The sequence below is a fragment of the Rhipicephalus microplus genome, chromosome 5 (genome assembly GCF_043290135.1).
Source record: "Rhipicephalus microplus isolate Deutch F79 chromosome 5, USDA_Rmic, whole genome shotgun sequence".
Classification (NCBI taxonomy): Eukaryota; Metazoa; Arthropoda; class Arachnida; order Ixodida; family Ixodidae; genus Rhipicephalus; species Rhipicephalus microplus.
The window spans coordinates 12,599,757-12,623,415 of NC_134704.1; the positions used below are offsets into that span (position 1 = coordinate 12,599,757).

At 43.5% G+C, this 23,659-nt stretch overlaps 1 protein-coding gene across 3 annotated transcripts in view; it reads left to right on the top strand.

Annotated features, from left to right (window-relative positions):
* LOC142817663 (uncharacterized) overlaps nt 1-23,659 on the top strand; it is a 327,371-nt gene that overhangs the window by 255,761 nt on the left and 47,951 nt on the right. Inside the window, exon 1 of one of the 3 annotated variants that reach the window (XM_075894854.1) lies at nt 6,643-7,102. The exons of the other annotated variants lie outside the window; for them this stretch is intronic. Coding sequence (XP_075750969.1) covers nt 6,917-7,102 — 186 coding nt within the window. The 5' untranslated portion in view covers nt 6,643-6,916. Of the gene's footprint in view, nt 1-6,642; nt 7,103-23,659 lie in introns of those variants that run through there. 3 annotated transcript variants of the gene reach the window in all.

Here is a 23,659-nt window from a genome sequence, read left to right on the forward strand (position 1 = left end):
TGACCTGCCAATAGACGCACGAGTCTGAGGTCGCTCAGTATTGAGGTTTTATTAGAACGTCCTCCTGAGGCAGTGGTGGATCCAAGAAAGAGTGATGGAGAGAATCTCCCCCGAGCCTGCGTAGACCCCCGCACCACTCCCTGAGTTCTGTGCATGTCATCCGCCGTCTATCACAAATTAGGACAAATCAGTTGCACTTCTGTCAGCACCAATCAACAGTATTTGTGTGGTGACGGTGTTCTTGCGAGGATAGTACACCACTGAAAACAAACAATTGCCGACTCCCTTTCAAGTTTCATTTCAAGCGACCATCCCGACCACCTAAAATGAGTGGCTGGATGCACCCCTGCTCTTCAGGCTATAGGGAGTCTCTAATCTTGCCGGGCAGCCATAAAGTGTCGCAGTTGCCAAGTGCCAGCCTTGCAGCGGAGGCTTATGCCTTCAAATAAAGCAAAGAGCCTGAAGTTGTAAGCTGGCGTATTCGTAAACATCACACATACTGATCTGGCGAACATTATATTTAGAGGACTTAGCCAATGGCATTAACGAATCAAAGCGGAAAATTTTAACGAACTTTCATGGTCGTAAACAGAATTGCTTGTGATGAATCTTACAGACTGCCTGGGATTAAATATATATATATATATATATATATATATATATATATATATATATATATATATATATATATATATATATATATATATATAGAGAGAGAGAGAGAGAGAGAGAGAGAGAGAGAGAGAGAGAGAGAGATAGATAGATAGATAGATAGATAGATAGATAGATAGATAGATAGATAGATAGATAGATAGATAGATAGATAGATAGATAGATAGATAGATAGATAGATAGATAGATAGATAGATAGATAGATAGATAGATAGATAGATAGATAGATAGATAGATAGATAGATAGATAGATACTAAACTACCCTAAACGCCACTCCATTGGACGTTTCGTAAAGTGTGGGAGGGAAGGTAGGTTAGGTGGTTGTCTTTTTTTCCATTTCTTGGCTACATATATAATATTATCGGCAGCATAAATATTTAATAACCGCAGCGCAATTAGAAGGAGCGAGCAAATTCGATGTCTACCTCCAGGTAAATAAATCCAGCTCTAGCAAGCGAATAAAAAAGAACTCAGAGGGTTCCATTCACCTGAAGTGACTTCAAAGCGAAGGCTATTTTTCTTTTTTCTTCTTAGTCGATGTATAAATAAGAGAGCAGGGAACGCAAGCCGTGATTTCACGTGCCGCTGCCAAGCGGCGTCATCAATATCTGCTCTTTTGGTCGCACCCACTGCGGTTTTGTTCGCCGCACAAAGGAGCGTGCTACAACGGCATCGCGTGGCGTTACGTCACATGCCGTCGTGCCAGAATCTATGACGCCATGATGAGCTCACATTTTTTTTTTTTTTGCGATCTGTGAGGTACGATGACATCATATGGGGATATCATGACGTCATAAGGATTTGATGACTGATGTGTGGGTTTTAACGTCCCAAAAACACCATATGATTTTGAGACGCCAGTCTCATACTCATATGCCTCAGACGCCTCACTCTCATAATCAATCAATCTCCGGAAATTTCGACCACTTGGGGTTCTTTAATGTGCACCCAAATCTGAGCACACAGGCGTACAGCATTGCAGCCTTCATCGCGATGCAGGAATTCGCCGCCGCCGGAATTCGATCCCGCGACCTGCGGGTCAGCAGCCGAGTACCTTAGCCACTAGACCACCGCGACGGGGCGTGACGTCATGATTATTTTTGCATCACCCATATCGTCCACGACGCCGTGGCACGGTTGCTATCGATGGTAAAATTTCATGTTTGATGAGGCACGTAAGGCACTCGGCTTAACAAATACATTTCTGAGGAGTACACAACACTTCTCAAAATACTGTGAAAATGCTATCAATGAAACAGCGCACGTGAACGAGCCAGACACACACAAAAAAACAACAAAGCACTGATTCATAATGTTGCTTCTAATGCTAAATAAACAAGCCCGAATTCGATGTATTGTAAGTCATGAAAACAGTGATTAATTAAATTGGATTCTGGAACCCTCATATACTGCGTCTCTCATAATCATATATCTTGGTTATGTGGCGTAACAACCTGGATAATATTGCTATTATTTGAATTTTCGATAACACTGCACAGGTATCGCGAACGATATGTTCATTAAGACTTCCAAATTTAGGAATTCACATAATTCGCTACCCCCGTGTAAGGAAAGTCAACTACATTGCGCTAATAGATTTGAGTAGACTCCAAGGCGAATCAAACCGCCTTGATAGCCATGGACCACACGCTCAAATGCCGCTCTGTGATTTACTAGCGGTGCCAAGATTTGCTCTGAAGTGCGTTATACGGAGACCGTTAAGTGGGTCAGAATGAGCTACGAGGAGCTCCTTGCCCCCCATTTCACCGCCGTATTCCATTACTGCACGGGCGGCATAACGACGCCACGTCTCACCTTTTCCAAGCTAAACGCTGCTCCCCGTCGTTATTGTAATCACATACGGAGGCATCCCATCCGAAGCTGCGAAAGCCAGAGAACCATGCGTCCGTAATAATCCTCACAAGCAGCCGAGTGGCCGGCAAGTGGGTGCACGTTTAAGCGGCGACGGAAAGGCAACGCTGTGGACGGAAGACACGTTCTCGGCGACCACTTTGTCAGGATGTCTGGGTGCTCGTTTTTCGAATGGCTTGACGCTGTCTGCTCTCACTGGCCGTGGGAAAGCAATTCTGGACGCTGCTCTGATTGCTTCGTAATCACAGAGTTTCGGCAGAACGACTGTTTTCCTTTTCGGCTGTCATATGTAAGCCGAAGAAGTACGCTGACTAAAACGGAAGGCACTGCTCAGGAAAGTTCGACGGGAAAGCATCGTAAAAAATAGGCATTCTGCGAATAATTTTTCCACACGTTCCAACTTCTCTTGAACAATTCAAGGAGTGCAGTAGAGTCTTTGAGGAAAGTTCAAGTAGAACGTAACTAACCCACATAAAGCTTTGTATACACGCGAATCGTGTGCGCAGACGTCAATCAGGTGAGGTTTTGAAGCTGCATAAGGCATTTGCACTTGTCCACAATCTTCCAGAAGTACAAGTGAGTCTGCAGGTGCTAGGCACTCATGATATATTTTGTCTGCAGTTTCGAATTTATGCAATTAGCTTCAATTATTAAACTCGTTCTGAGACTTGCATGGCTGCTATTTGGGGCTGATATTTTTACACGGCGTAGTCCCGTCACCCGACAACCTGAGATAAGAATCAACCGTAGATTCATCGGTATGAATTGAGGTACTGTCTAGTTCATTCGTTGATATTTGCGACCACTTCTGTCACATGTATGTGGCCAGCAGCCAGAGGTCTGCGGTCGAACCACTGTAAAGGAAGTAAAAATATTCTGTGAGATCTACGATGTAAAAACAAAAACAGCGCAAATGACGACACACAAAAAAGGAATACGCATGACAAGTGCTGAACTAGAAATAACATTTTTATTGCAAAATACAGGAATAAATACAATCAGGACCACTGCGTGCGCATCCTCCAAACTGCACGTAATTGTAACACTTTTTAAGCAAAGTGATTTGACAGTAATGTAGAAGATAGATGGGGTGGAAATGCCATTATCACGATTTTTCTTGATCTGGAATGCTTCGATTATTTCCCGTGATCTTTGATTCATGTGCCTGAAGGTGACATGCGTGCTATGGAACAAAGGTTTATAACCACAGGTAAGATAAATGTGAAGTGGGTGTGCTCTTCAATGTATTGCAGTGTTCTTATTAAGGTATGCGCGAGTCTAACCGATATACAATTTCACACATGATAACGATATAATATATACCCCACCAATTGCACATGTGACAGAGTACAATGCCTAATGAAACACACTTTTTTACGCGATAGACCTGTCAACTATCTGTCTACAGTGGCACATGTTTTTCCAACCTTGCCGTGGGCAGAGAATACTAAATTAACGGCAAAGCATCTTGCAATTTTTTTTCCAGCCAGCATGATAACCCACCAACATAAGGTATGACTGTGAACTTCGCCCTATTACTGGGGCTAATGTGTTGCCCAGGCTGTACAGTGAATAGCTTCGAAGATTTTAGCACCCTGACAGAAACGCATGGAAAGGTCGAACCCGGAAAACTCTCCATGCGAGCTGACTGCTCCTGAAAGCTGCCTTTGATCCTGTGGACTTGTCAAGAGCAGAATTTCATGAATTCAAGGCCATTCCGTTCTTCACAATCTTACAATGTCTTGACGAACAGCTCAAAAGTGATTTTTACGCTTGCGGCGAAAAACATCTGCCTAAATGGCGTGGTTCAGTGTGCACAGATCTAAAAATCTAATGGCACCATTGACCGGCTCTTTAGTCGTGAACAGCGATACAAAAGCACTTTTTTTAAGTTTTTAGTACGTAATGAAATAGGGAGCTACAAGCGTCACTCAGTAGGATAATTAAAAAAATTCACCATAATGAAAGATCTTAATAACTAGACCATGTGCCTCCTGATCTGTTGCGTTCAAAGACGGACAAAAAGATATTACTAGGTACAGGCGCCACTTTCGAACCAATGCAAATACCAGATTTTTGAACATATGGTACACTTTCCCACATTCACAAAAGTCGCATTGAAGTAGAAACTGAGCAGTTCCAACAAGGCATTTGTTGTTACACCACATCTATTTCTAAAGGCAAGTTCATTGTTGCAATCAGCTATGCACTGTTATGCAGCGCCTTTCGCGCTGTTTTTTTTTTTTTTTTACATCACGAAGCTTAACCAACTCGCCCAGTTCTGTACGCTCTGTAAGATCTTTCCGCGTGAGCACTTTGTTGCACCTGCATGTCGAACGCATGCGAGGGAGGGGCATGGAAGGCACATACATGCAGCGTGTTTTGAAGTGCGTGTGAACTCTCGCCAGCTTTGGTGATGTCATTGCTGCATTGTTTTTATGTGTTGCTGTGGTGCTTAATTCAATGCACCGAAACCCCGATATGATTACGAGGGACGCCATAGTAGATTGTTTAAAAAACTGCCACCACCTGTGCTTCTTTAACGTGCAAGTAAATATACGTACGTGGGCCTCGTGTATTTTTGTCCCTATTGAAAATTTTGTCACCCGCTATTTTATGGTGATCAGTCGAGAGGGAAAACTACTATAGACCACTCTGGTATGACAGGTCAACACGGGACGGCATATGTGTGACAAATCGGCATAAGTTGACAATTTATTATCTTTGTAAATATTGGTAATTAACGCAGTGGCAGAGTTACAAATTGAAACAGCATACGGTGCCTCAATATTCTCACTTCATGTACTGTTCATCCGAAATTATGTAATTATTTTAAATAACTCAAGCTTCATTTTCTTTGTTCATGATACTAAGGCTTGCTCTGAGTCAGTATTTCGCCAACTAAAAATAAATATTTTGGAGACCCTGGAATTTAAACTGTGCCGATTCCAAAGATAGTGTAATCAAAACAAGGTCAATAACAGGCGCAGTGTGACACGTGCTCAGGTCACGTGGGTCACCCGTCGGTGCCATTCCCGACCTCTTTCTGAAAGCACGTACACTCGTTACGCCGCAAAACGAGGCTCAGAACACGAACATGTGCTTTGCCGAGAAGAAAAATGCGCGACACATTCTGCGACAAGAGGAAAACGTGAACTAGACCTCGAGCGCGCATTGAAATAAAACTGTGCGTGTCGTGAGCATCCAGGCATATCATTTAAATTGTACACTTTGAGCAAGGCTCGCTCTGACATTTATTCCAACAAGCTTCTCTGATTCTGCATTGAGATTAACTTGTTTATGCATGCGAGGCAAGCGATTCACGTGTCAAAACTATATACTATACAAAAAAAAAAAGAAGTGGGATGGGTAAAGTGCTCGTTTCCTTGTTACACACAACCAAGTCATGCAAACAGACAATGGTAGAGCATCTGACGCATTACCCGCTGGTTCCAACGATAATCTTTATTGCTGTCGTTGATATCCTCGTTTCATATTCATTTATGTCGTGACGACTACGCTATTGTTGGGAACTGCTAATAATGTTCTCTCTGTCTCATCTGAAATCACTGTCTGTTTGGCTTCTTTAAATGTTGACCAATTATTCACAGAAAACATTTCGTTATTTTAATGTCATAATAAGACAAAGATGACAATGCGGTGATGTAATAAGCCGGTATACATTGTAACGATGTACTTATCATATAAGTGCATACTAAATGATGTAAAAATAATATACTTTTTTATTCTGAAAAGAAATATTATTTTTAATATACAATTACCGAATTAGAAGACGTGGTTCGGAAGTTACACAATGCGAACGCCATAGACTGGCAAATATGTCCCAAGAATAAAAGCTTTTTTGATAATTTTTTACGGTGAATAGAGATATGTAAGCACGCATGCACATTTTCGTCACGACAAAGCGGCAACCATGGCTCATCATTAAAACACCGCGTGCCAACAGTGTGCGCGTCTTTGTACCGCCGTTGAGTGGCGCTTCAGCGTGACAAGTACGCTGTAATCTTCAGAACGTGATCGATAATGTGTAGACAACAGTCAATCACTGATCATGTTTGTTTCCTGAAGCACTGAAGTGAAGCGGGAAACGTTACCTCACTCTGCATTGTGACAGATTAACACATTACACGTGTGGCTCTCTTCAACGCCGACGGGTGAACGATGAATGAGTGTTCAGTAGAATCGTTACTACAGCATTTTTGTATCCCGTCGTAGTCTTTCAAAGGGCACAACACTGGCACGGCAAGTTTCGTTTCCGGAGTCGCCACGCTGCGTTATGTGCAGTCTCGAGGAGAGGAAGCTATTGTGTGTTCGAAGCGGCTATTTCTTGCGGACCCATACTTCACGCGAATGGGCGCGTCGAGCGTAACGCCTGTTATTTATGACAGCTGCAGCGATGTCAGAGATCACGGAGCGCAGCCCCCACTCGCATTTTCACCACCCCGTCGGGTTGGCCGAACGCCAAGCCTGTTTCGTATTTCGACTGCTCCACGAACTTTGGCGATTTGTTTCCTCGGCGAAAATAAAACGAGAAAGGTAAGCGCAACGCCCGATGCTTTATGCATGTCGCATTTTGGAGCGTAGCGTGAGGTACGTGTCAGTTGTACAATGGCTCTCTAATAGGACCCAATGGACTGGGCGAATTGTGATCGCAATGGTTGCGTCTGTGGGGCCTATTTCTGACGGTGCTCCAGGATTTGCGAAGCCCGACTGGTACAGCTAAGGGTGGAGAGTTCGCTCAAAGCGCACCGCGAAATGAAAATGCATGCACGTTTGTCAACCTTAGGCTGACCTAAAATTTTACACACGTGAAGCGAGTTATTCGAAGATGGCACTGTCTAGGAAGCAAGAATCATTACTTTGAGCGTGCTACGTGTTCCGAGTTCAATTTTCAACATTTGTTTCGCTTTGTTTTTTATTTTTTTTTAATTTTGACTAAGATATCTTTTTTTCACGGTTCAGATAGAAGCTTCGTAATTCAATATTATCGATGGTGATTACATCTGAAGCTTGCCTTAACTTTTGTCATGGCAGTGTCGCTGGGAAGCCGGAACCTTTGGTGGTTTTGGGACGTTAAACCCCACATATCAATCAATCAGTTTATTTTGGGGTGGGCCTCAGCCTAGGCATCGGCCACGAGCCCTATGGCTTGGACGACTTCCTCGGCTTGCTGGGCGGCCCACGGTTGTTGTTCTGATAAGGAGCAGAGCGGAGCCTTCTCCTATAGCGCGCACTGTGGTTTGAGACTGCCTCTTCCTGGTTTTTATCTGGGCTGTCATCTAAACTTCGAGCATTCCCATGGTATGTGGGCAAGTAGTCCCTGTCATTATAAACCTGGCATTTGTCTGTTAAATACAGATCAAGGTGACAGAGGTGAAAGAGAACTGGGTTCACATTTGTGTTTGCAGTTGTCGCCACGTAACTACCTTTTTTTTAATATTTCACCTGTTGTGAGACGAAGGGTACTTGCGCCTTCGTAGCCTGTACTGCTGCATTATTTCATGGTAAATAGTAGTGCGGTCTTTCCATTCCCTCTTTTTCCCGCGTAAAACGTCGGTCTGGGTGCGCCACCGTTCGTGAGCTAGCTGTCGAGCCGCCACTTCTTTGCCGGCCAGCGGGGTTTGTGTGCGGTGTTCCATAGGACTAAAGTGTCATTTTACATCAGAATTTTCTCTTCGTTACACATTAGGATTCGCAGCACCTCTCGGGAGACACGACCGTTAGCATAGTTACGTATCGCCGCTTGCGAGTCACGAATTACTACTTCGGCCTCAGTGGTGGCCTTAGCGAGGGTGATAGCCACTTCCGTAGCCGTCTCGATGAAGTGCGTCTGCACCGTAACGCTAGTCTTGCATGCAGTCAACCACCGCAGTCGACCACCGTGACGACGTAACCACACCGGCGCACGCCCTCAGAGTAAAACTTAAAAAAAAAAAGTTCCGCTTCTTTTTGGTGCCATTCAAAATCGAAGCTAAGCGCCAAAATTAAGGCACGAGTTTCTTTTCTGTATTTTTCTCCTTGCCTGCGCTGCTACAAGCCGTTGCTTGCCGCTCCGCTCACAGTGGCGAGTACAAAAGTGGCAGCTCAAGTCGAGAATATTTAACGTTGAAAATAGCGGCTAGCATTTATTTCTTTATTGGCCCTTGTACTATAACTGTCACTAATTTCCTTTCAAAATATTTCACTTGCATCTTCTCTGGCGCATAAGCTTATCGCAGATGAAAGATTTAAATTGGAGTTGACTAACCATGTTTCACTGGCGGCTCACCAAGTTCTCGGCCTTTATCGTAGTGCGGTAATGCGCAATTTGGGCAACGTTTAGTCTTTTTTGCTGTATTCAACTCGACGCAACCGACATTTCTCCCTTTGCATTTTATTTCCGTTTACCAAGAGGCGTGCGTTGGCGATTTCGTTTAGTGCTGAATGCGTTTTAGCTCGAGGTCTCTCGCTAAGTTTTTGTCCAATATATTTGTGCAAACGGTTGTTAGGTGTGAAAGCCGCTAGATGCTTCTGGGCAGTTCCGTTTTTCTTACTCCATTTTCTCACCAATATATTGAGGGACGTAGATATCTTTGCTGTTAAGTGCGCCTCAAAATCTTCACGTAGTAGCTGCGTGTGCAGGATATACCGTCTTCAGCTTTTATGGCGACGCCCTCGGCTATGCGTATAAGATTGTTCGCTAAGGAAACCCAAGATAACTCAAAATGTTCTGTATTACTGTAAACCCCTGGATAGGGAGCAACAAACTTTCTAGCTCACCAAATCGGAGACCTGCCTCATTGTGCTACACTACTGAAAATTCCTGTTGGCACGCAGAACCGTATGAAATGATCGAGGCGGCCACTTGGCGATGATGACCTTATTGTGATGACGCTGAACTTTAATTGGAAATGGGCCAATAATTGAGAGGCAGGATGTTGAAAGCGAAGACCTGTGAGGCTAAACAAAGCTGGAAATCTGGGCTGAAATAAAACATTGAAAAAATGAAATACTTAATCAACAACTGGTCAGAATATCATCTGGTCTTTCTACTGCTTTCATCTTTTCTCCCCCGTTCTGTCAAATGTTTTCTCGTATATGAGTGACGAATAGCTAGCCTAGAAGATGCTTGATTAACCTCCCGGTCTTTACATTTCATATCTTTCCTTGGGCATAACGATGCAAGTGTGTTCGTAACGATCCTGTGGCTTTCCACACTGAAGCTGGCCTTTGCACTGTGTTTAACTGCAACATTCATTCAGTGGAAGACCATGGTAATAGCAAGAAAGCAAGATAGGAAAGCGAGGCATCGCGGAGTTTGCTGCCAGCGCAGTTCAGCGCCTCGCATGGTTGTTGTCTTCACGCGTCATGTGACGGGCATCCACTTGAGCGGCCGCTTGGCATCATTGACCAACGCACTCACTTTCGTCATAACAGAACTCTCGTTCGAGCTCACTGCGCCCACAGTATCGTCGAGTAGTTGCTGCAACAAAGGCATCGTTATAGAGCGGAAATTGTTCAAACCAGGCTGCGAGAACATCCATTTCAGTGTAGGGGAGAAAGGGCAGTGGGCGTAACATCTTTCCCGAGAGTACATTGTGGCAATATTAGATACAATGACATGAACGAAAACCCATTAGTTCTGTTCGCCTTAGTGATTTTTTTTTCTCACATTGTACTTTGAATCACGTGCACAAAGACGAAAATTTATTTATTGACCACGCCTTAAAGCTCCGTATGCAATGTGGTCTAGTTCATTTATATACCAACTGCAAGAAACTTCACGTGAAGGCAGCTTAATACAGCATGATTTTGTAGGTAGCAAACTAAACCCTGTTTTAATGAAATGGTGACAAAATCTAGCATTGGCTGTTTCAAGCTATCCTAGAATGCCCACTGCAAGTAAAATTGTGGAGTTCCCAATAAACCACAATTATACCTCCTGCGAATACGCGAAGGGCCCTCAACGCGCCCGTTAAGCAACACGCAAGTCTACGCAGCTGCTGATCACTGCTTGAGAACACTAGGAGCATCAGCATGTCCCTACCATCATCAAGGGCGTAGCCATGCGGATTTTGACAGTTTCCGCCATAAGGCGGAGTTACCGTCTGCGATTTAAAGCGTGGCGCTGCTGTTACGTTGGCGGAAACAGAGACCTTTCTTTCCTTTCTAAATTTTATTCCATTTCCCCAGTGCATCGTATTCTACCGCATTCAGCCTTGGTCACGGAGCAAAAAATATTTGCGGCCCTGGTTAACCTTTCTTCTATCCTTGCTCACTTTTCTGGTGCTTTTGCTGCTGATGATGATCAAATATCTCGGCCTATTGTAATGAATTAGAACTTATGAAAGCGCCTTAAAAACTAAAGCTCACGGTCTTATTAACATGTTTTGACCCCTGGCGGGATTCAATGCGTCTGCCACGCAATATTACATTTTCACGACATGACAATCATGTAGCTTTTTTTTGAAGCAGTTTTGAGTGATGGCATGGCTCTGTAGTAGAACACCTGCTTCTACACAGAAAGCCTGAGTTGTACTGTAATTCTAGGTGAGGGTGTTTCGCATTTATTTTATTGTCATTATTGTCGGTTTTTCGCTCATACACAACGCTAATATTTAGGTCACGAACAGTGATGCCGACACTAGAATATCGGTGAAATGAGCTGTTTAGTGCTCTTAATGTGCATCGTCCAGACACTAAAATCATGAAATCGCTTTAACATAACTTCAGTTTTCTCGCTAACTTCCCGCAATAATTATATGTACTAGGAAATATGCACTTTTGCGCAAAGTTGGGCTTTATGTGAAGTATGTACCTGCGCTAGCGTGGACTGACAATTAGTCACGTGTAATTTTAACGCACCTACATCGTTTGTTCGTTACCCCTTCTAACGTGCTTGTTAAGGCGAGAGGCTTTAATGTTTCATCAAACGCTACCATTGACCATCAGGGGTCTTCGAGATTTCGCGTCCAGACGATACATAGCCAGATGGGCGTGGACGCCATCACGAATGATGCAAAAATCACTAAGTAAGTCAAAATATTGAGTGATACTCGAGTGAATGTCAGTGTGCGCAGTCCACGTACTAACATTCCCCGAGCCTCGTGTAACAAGACGCAAATAATGGCGTCATCATGATGTAATCGCAAATCACCAGAACTTGCGACGTCATTGCGATTCCGCAAAGACGTCATAGCATGTTTCTTGCCCAAGGGCAGGCCTATCATGGAGGCTGTACAAAACCATGTGGGAAGAAAATAATTTCCAGTGCCTGCGCTCTTGGGGGCAGTATACTTGTACATATAGGCTAGTAAGGCTCGGAAAGCTTTCGAAGGCGGAATGATCGAATAAAAACTGAAGAACACTGTACCTCTCCCTTCTTGAATGATTGGACACGCTGCGCACCACGATGCTATGCAAGGAAAGCACGAGCGCTATGAGTAGCGGTCATGGCTGTAGAGCCCAACGTGACCGATGCGACCGGCGTCCGTTGGCGCGCCCCGACGCCCCGCCGCGGTGGTGTAGTGGCTAAGGTACTCGGCTGCTGACCCGCAGGTCGCGGGTTCGAATCCCGGCTGCGGCGGCTGCATTTCCGATGGAGGCGGAAATGTTGTAGGCCCGTGTGCTCAGATTTGAGTGCACGTTAAAGAACCCCAGGTGGTCAAAATTTCCGGAGCCCTCCACTACGGCGTCTCTCATAATCATATGGTGGTTTTGGGACGTTAAACCCTACAAATCAATCATGGCGCGCCCCGGCGGCCACCCGATACCGCGCCAGGGCACAAACTGACGGGCTTGAGCCTCACACATTGCAGGCTTTCGCCCTAATACATGGACCGGTAAAAAACACTGTCCTTCGCCTTTGAGTAGTCTCAAGCGATTGAATAAGGAACTGCATAATTTTTTCCGAAACCTATTTTTTTATCTCTGCATTTTTCACCAAGCCAGTAGGACTAGCCGACGTTATAAATGATGCCGGCCTCACCTATATACGAACACATTTTCTTTTCAAGAAATACATTCTGAATTCAAGTGCAGACTAAAGATAAAATTTAAAACCCCATTCACGCCACGAAGTTCAAATATAGCACAAATTGTTGGGTTTCACATCCCAGAATTACGATATGATCTTGAGACACCGTTGTAGTGGCCTTCACCGATTTCAACCACCTGAGGTCCTTCGACGTCCACCTAAGTCTAAGGACGCGGGTCTTCAGCATTTTGCCTCCATATGAATGCAAAATACGGCATTCTCACGTAAGCGGATCTCTTCTAACCGGCACTGTAGCTGGTGCGGACACCAGACAAAGGTTTCGAAAATGCTGCTTCCTTCACGCTTTATCGCCTCACGGCCGTCTTTGATGACAACGACTCTGTGACTATTTTTGCAGCACCTTAAGTGGGACATCGTGCTTTTCCCGGTTCAATACAGCCCAACAATTTAAGATACATGTGGAGAAAACAGACACGCTCTAACCAGAATAATATTCGATGTTCTGCTATTTTTATGGTAAAATAAAACAAAAAAAGATGTACCGTAACGGGAAAACGAGCAAGCCCTGCGATCGTACTGTGTGACGGTCGACGTATCAAGCACTGATCAATGGCGTTAGCAGTTTCATAGTTCAGAGGACTGTCTCTCTCTTTGAGCAGGTGGAATAACCCCTATAGTTGGCTAACGAATAAAAAAAGCGAAGGGCGGAGAGGGAGCGGGGGGGATCTCCTTGTACCATTCTTGCTCCTAGTGGAATTTCCCATTCGCTGAAATACTAAATACAAAATCTAAAGAACGAAAGTTGTACGTAGCGTGCGTCCTGGCATACGAGTTTCGGACTTCGCAAAACATAAGCAACCCTACACGTCCAGCGCGGAATGCGGAGTGGCTTCGGGGACAGGAAGAAGTATTGGTGATAGTGCCCAGTGCGTTTGAGGTGAGAGAACGCGGGGTGGAACGCATTTGTAAGCCGCAGTGTATGAATTCTCGAGTCGGCGTCGTCATTGAGCCGGCCTTGACGCCGCTCGCCTCGGCGCAGATACGCCGGTGCACATGGCGACTGCCCCAGATGCGTGCGTTAGCCCGTCAGTTGGACGGTTTATTTCTGGGCGGCATACGAAAGCAGCTTGGTCAGCGCCCGGGGCAGATGACCGACTGCGATGAATCGCCGCCGCGCGAACGCGAAGAGTGCTAGATATGCTGAAGGAAAAGGTGGCCTGGGAATGACCCAAAAAGGACGCTGGAAGCGTGAAACTGCATTGATCACCGTTGTAAGGAAGAGAACGGTGTCGCCGCTGAAGACGAAGGTTTCAGCCTCGGATGAGCCCATTGCCAACCAAGAGTCGTGGCTCTTTCATCTCACCAGCCTCCGTGCGACAGATTTTCAGTGACTTTTCCACATTTGCTGGCATCGTGCAGGGCGTATATGTTAGCCTTGGAATGCTTGTCTGGTAGTGCTTGTGCAATTACTGTTCCTGAGTGAATATAGGCACTGCGTCATAACGTTTATTATGTTTAATACGTACTGTAATAAACACTATAAAAGAGCAATGTGTCAGTCTTGGTGCTGCATCGCACTTGATGCAACATAAGGTCGTGGGTTCGGACCAAAACGGGGTCTGTTCTATTCTGTTTTACAGGTTTGCTTCATTTCTATATAGAAGTTATGCATAAATTATTCAAGAAAAAATTAATAAATAAATAAAAACTTATAAAACCACGCAGTTCATATAATATATACTGTTCGCTTGGCTGGAGACCACATTGCAATGAAGCATCCACACGCGCACATTTCTAGTTCTGACTGGTTCTGTTTTCAGCTTATTGACTAACACATCCACTGCAAATGTATTTTGTTTCACTTTAACTTCTTTTCTTTCTGCTATTGCCGCATTCAAATAAAATAACACGCAAAGCACCCAGCAGTTTTCCTGACGTAATGGTTTGTTTGCTTCTTTTACTTGGTTCCAGCTAAAATGGGTGCTATAATCCATTCACCTTATTCTTGTTGTTGTTTTTTAATATGAATACTTGGGATTTGCCTAGGGCTTTAACAGAAAATCGGGGTATGTTTTGAGACGATGTGCTATTACAGGTATTGTGGAAGTGTAGGTGAAAGTCTACCCGCTTTACAACTAGCAACCTGGAAGTTGATGACGAGCCGGAGGTATATTATCAATCTGGATGAAGGCACTACACAGACTATAATACCATCAAGCAACTGTGTCAACCATCAGTTCTTTTCTCATGTGCTCTCATACATTGCCTACATACAGAAAGCAAATTTTATTCAGAATTCAACTACCATCGTCAACATGTTCACGTGGTCATGGTGACGTGGATGTGTATCATCTGTGGCTCGATTATCCCGAGCACAATACACAAAGGCAGCGACTATTTCATTCGAAAGCAGCGAGTATCACACGAATATCACAGTGACTATTCCACAAAGGCAGCGACACGAAGACAGCAAATAATATTTGTGATGAATATTGAGGTTACTACATCGAAAGTGTGCAGCGTATTTCTCTGTGCTGTCTTTAATAGAAGACTTTGAACTAACCGAATGAAGAATTGCGTGTGTGTTATTTTCTTTTTCGCCAAAGTATCACAAAAGATTACAGGTATTTTATTTATTTATTTTTATTTCAAAAAGCTACCTATATTATTTCGTGGGAACTAAGTAAGCTGTCGTTTCAAGTCTCACCTTCGTTGAATATTACGGAGAAAATCTCGTGCGTTCGTTTTCCTCATTCGTCTTCGCAGCGGTCATCATTCTCTGTGTACTTAAACTACGTCTCATATCTCCGATGCTGCGAACGGTAAAGAAGACGCCAAGATGTACAGGATTCCAATGGTTACAGGATTCTCGGTTTCAATGAATGATGGCTGTGCACGCAGGGTGTGTGAATACCTGAATTTTATTCTGTAATTAGAAGAAAGTGGGCCTGATCTAACATTTCTAAAACTTGCCTTAGTTAAGCAGATTCTCATTTTAACCCTTCAAGGCAGGCGAAACTTTCATTAGGCTGTGACATAGCAATAAACGTTTGGCAATTCGAAAAAAATCGATTAAAATACAACACTATAAATAAAATTTGTGCAGCATCTGGTTTATTCTTGATTTGGGCGAAATTATGCAAAAAGTGTGTGTAATGTTTTGGGAAGATGCACAAAAAATGTGTATTTCCTGTTTGCATCATTCATTGGAGCAACAACCTTTAATCAACCTTTGGCCAACAGGGAATCATGAAGTCGCTGTATAAATTCACTGCTTTTGCAAACTTGTTCATTCACTTTGGAGACCATGACCCTGAACGGTTAACCTCCGGGACCAAAAATTTCGCAAGTAATGCCAAGGGTAAATTCTAAAAGTGCTACCTACAATACTTATTTATTGCAGTACTGCCGGTCTGATCTTCAAACCTTTGACAGGAGTGGGTACAATGAGTACAAAAACAGGGTTACAATAAACACATATGAAGCATTGTGGCGATAATAACAGCAAAAGAAGAGTACAACGAGTTCATACAAGCACAGCAGCAAGATATTTAAATAACTAGTGAAAACATGAATACGTAAACATAAGAAGAAGAAAAAAGCGTCAGGGTTCATGTAAAACTATGTCAGAGCTATGTCCCATGGACTGAAGGGCCTGTAGATAGGATGACAGCGACGGGCATTCCACCACCACTAAAGGGAGGGAATTCCAATTGGTTGCAGTTCTCGGGAAAAAAATACTGGAAAATGTTGGTGTGACTAGAGAACTCGCTTACTTTTTTGTTATGAAGGGACCGAGTAGTGGAAGTAATTTTATTAATTATATTTAAGTATTAATTAATATTATATATATTTAAGTATTAAGTATTTTATTAATGCTAGTGGAAGTAATTTTTAAGTGAATTCGTGCCACTGAAACGAAACTTAGATAGTTGTACTGCGCGAAAAACTCTGTGACGAGCTGTGTGGCATGATTGCTCGAACACTGTTAGCGGTCAGTAACTGATGGCGCATGCTAAAGTACCAAACGTACTTCCACATTTTCAACTCATCGAAAAATGCCCTCAACCAACTTAAGGGCAAGACTTTCTTGTTCTTCTGCCGCTTTTTCATTTCGTATTAGGGTTCATTTGCATCAACATGAAGTTAGCGAGGAGCTTTAAGTTTATTTTTATTTTTCTGAGGCGTTCAACTTCTAAACCCTAAGCAACCACAAACATGGCGACAGGGATGGCTTGAATCACACCTGACACTCAATAAAAAAAACAAAGTTGTTCAAGTACATCTGGAACAAAACCAATCTGTGATGGCATGAATTCTAGCTTTCAATTCCTACTTCGGCACGAAATCCGCCTTATCTTTTATAAAAATATTTTTGCCAAGAAGGAATGACTAGTGGAACCAACGAAGTGAAAAGAACTTCTTCTATAAAGGACGTCCAAATATGGGCACGCTTGCTCGGAATTCGGTGGCATGTCACCCTTTATTTCCGAAAAGGAGAAGTCATTTCTGAACGGCTGGCTGGTTCGTTCAACAATCTAGCGAGCGCAAAGCCAGGAAAGAACGACTACAAAGTCTCCATGACTACTTGCAAGTATATTTTTCCGGGTCGTGTTTCAAAGAAAAAGTGGAAACAACTCGAAGAAGGTACTCAATGTACTGAAAGAACTAATGCGAAATTTTGGAGTGACAGCGCGCTGTGACAGGCGTGCTCGGCGGGAACGTCAGATTAATTGCAATCTCTCTCTCTCTCTTTTTTCGTTACCCTGGAGACCAGCAGCTCACATATGAGCCTTTCTTTTATACCTATGTTTGAGGTAAATGTGCCCACCCAGAATTACTGGAAAACTTGTTCTGTCCGCTTCAATAACTTAACCACAAGACCAAATACACGGAACATATCGTGACAAGGATGGGACGGGAAAAGAGCAAGAAAGGATAGAAAAATAAAAAGATGTGATGGTGCGCTGCGTTCCGCTTTCGGATAGTGAACATAAAATTTAAGCGAAGCGAAAAAGTCGGCGAGCTTGTCAGTGGAGCTGATTGACGCTCTTCATTTGCACCGAAAGGTTCCACCGTAAGTTGACGTGGGCGATAATCCACTAGGCTGTTTCGCTCTTCCGGACAACCACCTCGCATCTTAGCCGAGCAAGTTTTCCTCAAAATAAGAAGGGATCCCTGTAACTCTTGATCCTGCACGACACAACCGAGGAAAGTGTCACCCTTATCCGTTCGATGTGCGTGGTCTCTTCCGTCGCGAATGTGACCTGGAAAAGTTCGCGACGCGTCTGTCCTTCAGAGCCGGTCGATCGCCGGTGTAACGCTAACCGCGTCACGTTCGCAGAAACGAAACTGGTGTTCTTTGGAGGCGTTCCCTGAGGAGCGAGACAGTTTCAAGGCGTAACAAAAACGTCAGAACGAGAAACCTAAACTTGGGCAAAGTTTTCGTGCCGCATGGCCTCTCCGTTTCATGGGGCGTGTGTCCGCTGTTTTGCTTGTGTGCGTGTTTGATGAATAGTGGGCAGACAGGTAGCCAGGGCGGCGGCGTTGTTTGTTGACGACTCCGAGGACGAGCTGCCACACCTCTAAGCGAGAGACTTGGCGGAAAATCGTCGTCCGAAACGATTTAAAGAGAGACGGCTGTCCTATAGGCCTTTCTCCCACGCAGACCTTTCCTCGGTCAGGTCGCTAACTTTGTCTCATTTTAACTTTCTTGTTGAGTTTCTTCTTCAATCTCCGGCAAACTCTGGAGGCAGTTCAAAGCAGATAGTCGTCACGTTCCGGCCTGCTGCGGAGCTTTCGAGTCGGTCACCGGCCAACTGTTGCTTTCCTGGTAGACTGCTCCAGTGACAATCACTGTAATTGAGGTTCTCCCTGGCTAAGTATACCCACACCCGCCTTTCTTAAAGCGCCCCACACCATTTCTTTTGTTTTCGTTTGCCCTTCATTTCTCAGAATTTTGCAGTCTACAGCGAGTGACCGTGAGAACATGGTTTTCGGTAGCCAACCAGGCTCAGCCGACTTAACTTCTCCGGGCTTTGTTTTCTTAACTTACCTCTTCAATCTAGCTTACAGACTAAGTTTAACACCTCTGTCGCTGCAACATTCTCTAGAGAATAACTGTTTTACTGAATACATACAATCGCTCTTCATCATTATTACTCACTAGCATGTTTCGAGCAAGAACAAGAACTTTCTTTAACAATATAGTTATTTTACAATGTTAACAAACCGCACGTTTATCGTCATCCTCAATGCGAGTATATTCACTAGGTGCTGCGTCATCTATTTGTCTGCGAGGTTTATGCTTTAGTTTGCTTTGAGTGAAGCTTCGCCTGAAACCTGGATGTGGCCACACATACAAAGCTTCCTTACAATGCCCCAGTTTCCTTCTCGTCCTGACAACGTCCTAGAAGGTCCGCCGTGGTGGTGAACCAGTTACGGCGCTGGGCTGCTAGCTGACCCCAAGGTCGTGGGCTCAATACCTACTACGGTGGTTGGACTTCAATGAAAATGACATGCAACTCTACCTAAGCATTTAAACACGTTATCTACGCTTGGGCTGTCAAACGCACAAAACGAAGTGAAATTATCCGATCTCGCACGACGTGAGACAAAGCAGAAAAGCTGTGCGTCTACATGACAAAGTAAGGCTGGAGAATATTCACAATTGATGTTCTTGGTATAAGGACCAATCGAAACTGATTTCCTCGTGATGTCACGTCAGCAGACTGTTGGCGTGATGAATTGTGCCGACAAAACGCGAAACGCCAGGAGACAATCACGAGCTAGTTTGCTGTGTTTTTTTTAGATTGTTTAGGCACCTTTTAAGACAAAATGTTCGGAACTAAGTGAAAGTGACGTGGTTGGCATTTTTGGAGAAATTCTTTCACACCTGTTTTACATGTGTAGAAATGGTCAAAGGTCAAACGAACTGTTGCAGAGATAGCTATGAACTTGTCGATTGTTCTCTAATATTAGCGGCCGATCGGTAATTTATACTGTTCATAAAAGAGGGGATGCGAGTGGAAGTTCTCAAAAATCAACTTTGTTTTTTGCTGTCATTGTTGTTGTTGCTGTAATACAGAAAAAATATTTATTAATTTACGTGATGTTTTGCATCATAGTGGACCCTAATGACGTATAAATAGCTAGCTACTAGCCAAAATTCGACACATCCAGCATTCCAATGTATTTTTTTTTCAGCATGTGAGGAAATAGTTCTAATTTATGGGGAACTTTCTACAACGTTTGCTTTTTTTTCTAGTTCCCTCGTCTTTCATCTTCGGTGAGGTAACAAATGAAATTCCTCTGGGTTGGCTCAATACCTTCATTATAACTCTATCGTCTCAATGTTCTAGCATTGAACATTTGATTGAAGTTTGATTATTTGGTTAACTTATTACCCAATTCTTCTTTTGCTTTTGCTTTTTCTTTGATCCGTCTACACTCACTGTTGTACCTAAGTACTATTTATAACAGGATGGTTTATGTATCTGGACATTAGTAATGATAGCTTCGCGGCACTTAGAACCACAGTGCAGTTCTAGAAGTGTCATATTGGGTTTTTTTTTCTTTTTGCATCTCTGTGCTGCTATGAAAAAACAAAGATTTTACCAACATCATCCTACAAATATTGAAACACCGCTTCGTGCAACGATCACTTTGATCCCAGAGAGACCATGCACACTCGTAAATATATAAAACCCTATGCACCATACACTGTGCTATCCATGCATTACGGGTTGGTAAATAGAGATATAGCTCATCGATACGCAGTTTACAATTTACGAGCACACTCTGTTTCTTGATCCCGCCTATTCGAGCGGCACTGCACCTCGTTTTGCCAAGTATTCATTGCTAGCAAGGCACGCGATGGATAGCCTTCCGCCTCTTTGCCGTCAGAGGTCATTAGTACGTCCGGAGATTACAGTGCTTAAACGCCCAGGTGACCGTTTCTTTTCACGCGCGGCGGAGCAGCAAAGTCGAGGAAGTGTGCGCGCTGGCTCGCCTATGTTGCGTTCACCGCAATCTTCGTCATGCGATTTTTGTTACATCACGGAGTAGCGTGAGCACCACGTGGGTGTCGATGACTTTTCGGCTACAGTGTAAAAGCAATTTTATACCAATCATCGTTGTAACCAGCCTAGCTTACGTCTACTGCTGGACGACGATCGCTTCCAATTTTCACCAACCAAGCTCATTCCATCCGATGCCTCCGAATTTCTAACAGCGGACCTGTTTATGGCAGCGGTTATTCGTCGAGCTGCGAAATAACGGCTACAGTCAGCATTAATTAATGGCTGTCGTCATCCATATAGTGTGCTAGAGTACACTGTAGTTATTAAATTATCATCACGAAGTAACGTGCACTCTCTTCCTCATCTTCACTCCCTGAACACGTGCGCCGATTGCCCCGGTGCGGAATGCATTTACTCTGGCCTGTAACACAAGTACAGGGAGTAAAAAAAAAAGCGCAGAGTGCGAAAAAAAGGGTAGAAATACAAATAAAGAGAGACATTCGGGAGACAAAAAATTTCCGCGAGGCGAAATTTGAACTAATTTTTTCACTATCTAAACGTGAGCGCCTTAACCACTCGTCTTTCCAGGAACGTTTGCGGAGGAACGCTGCCTAGCCTTGTGCCGTATAGCATAGCAAAGGAATAGAGGGTGATGTAAGGCTAAAGGTGGAGAGAGTAAGGCACATCATTGCAAAAAAGAGATAATCAAAGGCCGAAAAAGGAAGGGTAGAGACAATCAAAGAAATAAAAAGAACTAAAGGAAGACAAAGAGAAAAACGGTAGCGAGAAATGCAGACCGAGGGCGGAATAGAAAAGAAAAGAAAGGTAGAAACACTAAGAAAGAAATAGACAAAGAAAAAAATCAATAGATAAAAATAAACGCAAAAAAAACAGCATAAAATAGAGGAAGAAAGAAAGTAAAGAAATTGCAACGCTTAGCAAAACAGCTGAAGTCAGGACTACTCAGGCGCCCATGAGCTCCGCTGTCTCATTGGCATAGCGCCTCCTGTGCAAGATACACAATTTCTTTTGTAAATTTTCAATTATAATTAAAAATCATTTATTTCGTTGCATTCATTAGTCAGCACTCGGATCTTGGGATTGCTCTTAGCCTCTCTATTAGAGTGACTGAGTGAGTGAGTGAGTGAGTGAGACTTCAGTTATTCCGAAATTTCATAGTGTTCTCATATTCTTGAATAAATGGCAGTCGATCACTAACTAGATCGAATTCACCTTAAGGCAAGAATGGCGACGACTACGTAGTACGCTGCAATTAAATGCTTTCACCCGAATTCATTAATAGTACAGTGTCATCGTTATCCCAAATTCCTTTCTTTATTTTCATCCACTGTTCACGAGCGACCGATCTTGGAAATAAATGTATGTTTGGTGTTGTTGATAGCGCACAAAAATGAGATGAGAGAAATTCATTCGTTATATTGTTTTCCCCAAAAAATTTCCACCATGCCAAACTTTTACTTGAGAATGAAGTTCCAAATATGTATGCAGTGGTTCCCGTACGACTGCTGCGTTTTTAAAGCTAATTAATCCAGCACAAATTAAAAACGTGTACTGCTGGCTACCATGAATGCATATATCATGGGACACATATTACGAAGAAGGCGCAAGCGCTAAAAGTAACAGCCACTTTGCAAGTGCCATAAATCCCCGCGGTTCCTTATAATGAACGATGTGGGTGTGCTGCACGTTACAGCTTCACTTCGTTCAAAGTTGTCAAACTTTAAGTCATCTCGTTTGCTGGGAAGCACTTCGACTTCGAGATACGAGTGAAGAAAATAAGATGAAAAAAAATGTAAATGTCAACCAACACAGCACCTTGCGATCTCCCAGACTGAGTTTTCCATTGCGAATGCTTCGACCGACAGAATGATGGTCCGCACAAGCTCATTAACTATCTTTTATCCACCTCATTTGTTCGGTGGCTGCCATTCCGTCATTTATCACTGCCACCTCATATTTTGAATAATGCTGCCTGTGCGTTCCGACAGATTCCATACCGCGCGAACTTCGCCAAGTGGTACCGGAGAAACAGTCTCGGAAGACAAGCCGGAATTTCAGTGATAACTTACCCACGTATTGTTGGCTTAACAATCAGTTCCACCTGCCTTACGTAAGCTTGCCTAACTAAAGCAAGCGCTTAGTTTAAAAGTCAGCTTTTTATTTAAATTTGTAACGCCAACTTTTTGAACTCAAAGCGATCGAGAGGATCAAACTTCAGCAAGGCGCACGCCATTCACAGGTGCTGGTTGAGAAGTTCACTGAGCTATGGATGCAGTGGAGTAGCGTTTTTGCCTTTAACACTGCTGCTTTAAGAAGTGGAGAGAAATAGTAAAGATACCCTCATTCTCCATCACTAAAAAATGCCTTGTTTGATTCTACCATTTTTGTGAGTTATTTATATATTTTTTTCAATTAATAAAGTTTTTCAGTGCAGTTGTCGGATATTCCACGTACAAGTCTCTCCTTAAAGAGACACCTAATTCTTATAGGAAATCGTTACAGTATTCTCAGATAGCCTTTAGGGACACAAGAGATTTGCCGTTTATCTAAGGAGTTATATAATATAACAGTCATGAGTGATCGAATTATTACACATACTCGTTTACTTTTTTTGCTTAGTATTAGTGAGAATGTTTACACTCTTTTATTCAATATTAATATAAAAGTTCTGTTTGCGGAACTTTGAACGGGGCGTAAAAATAAATGAACAAACTCCATTTACGGTTAGACCAGCAGTTTCCTTTTGGCGGCAATGGGCGAAGTGAGCAGGCCACACCGACATGCAGCGGAGTCGCAGTGAAAGCTGAAGGAGCTGCTTTGAGCTGTCTTAGTGGACCCTAAATACAGTTGCGAGACTCATCAGGTCATAAATCTTCATCATTTCGTGAATTATGGAAGTACCCACTACGCCATCATTTATCAATTTGCGGAGAAGTCAGGTACCCGCTAGATGACATGACAAGATGTTTAAAATATTCTCTAGAGCTCACACCCGGGTGGACCCGGAACAAGCCGACTGCTTTCTCCATGACGACATTGGCCGGCTTAGAGCCACCGCAACTATTTGTCTCTTAG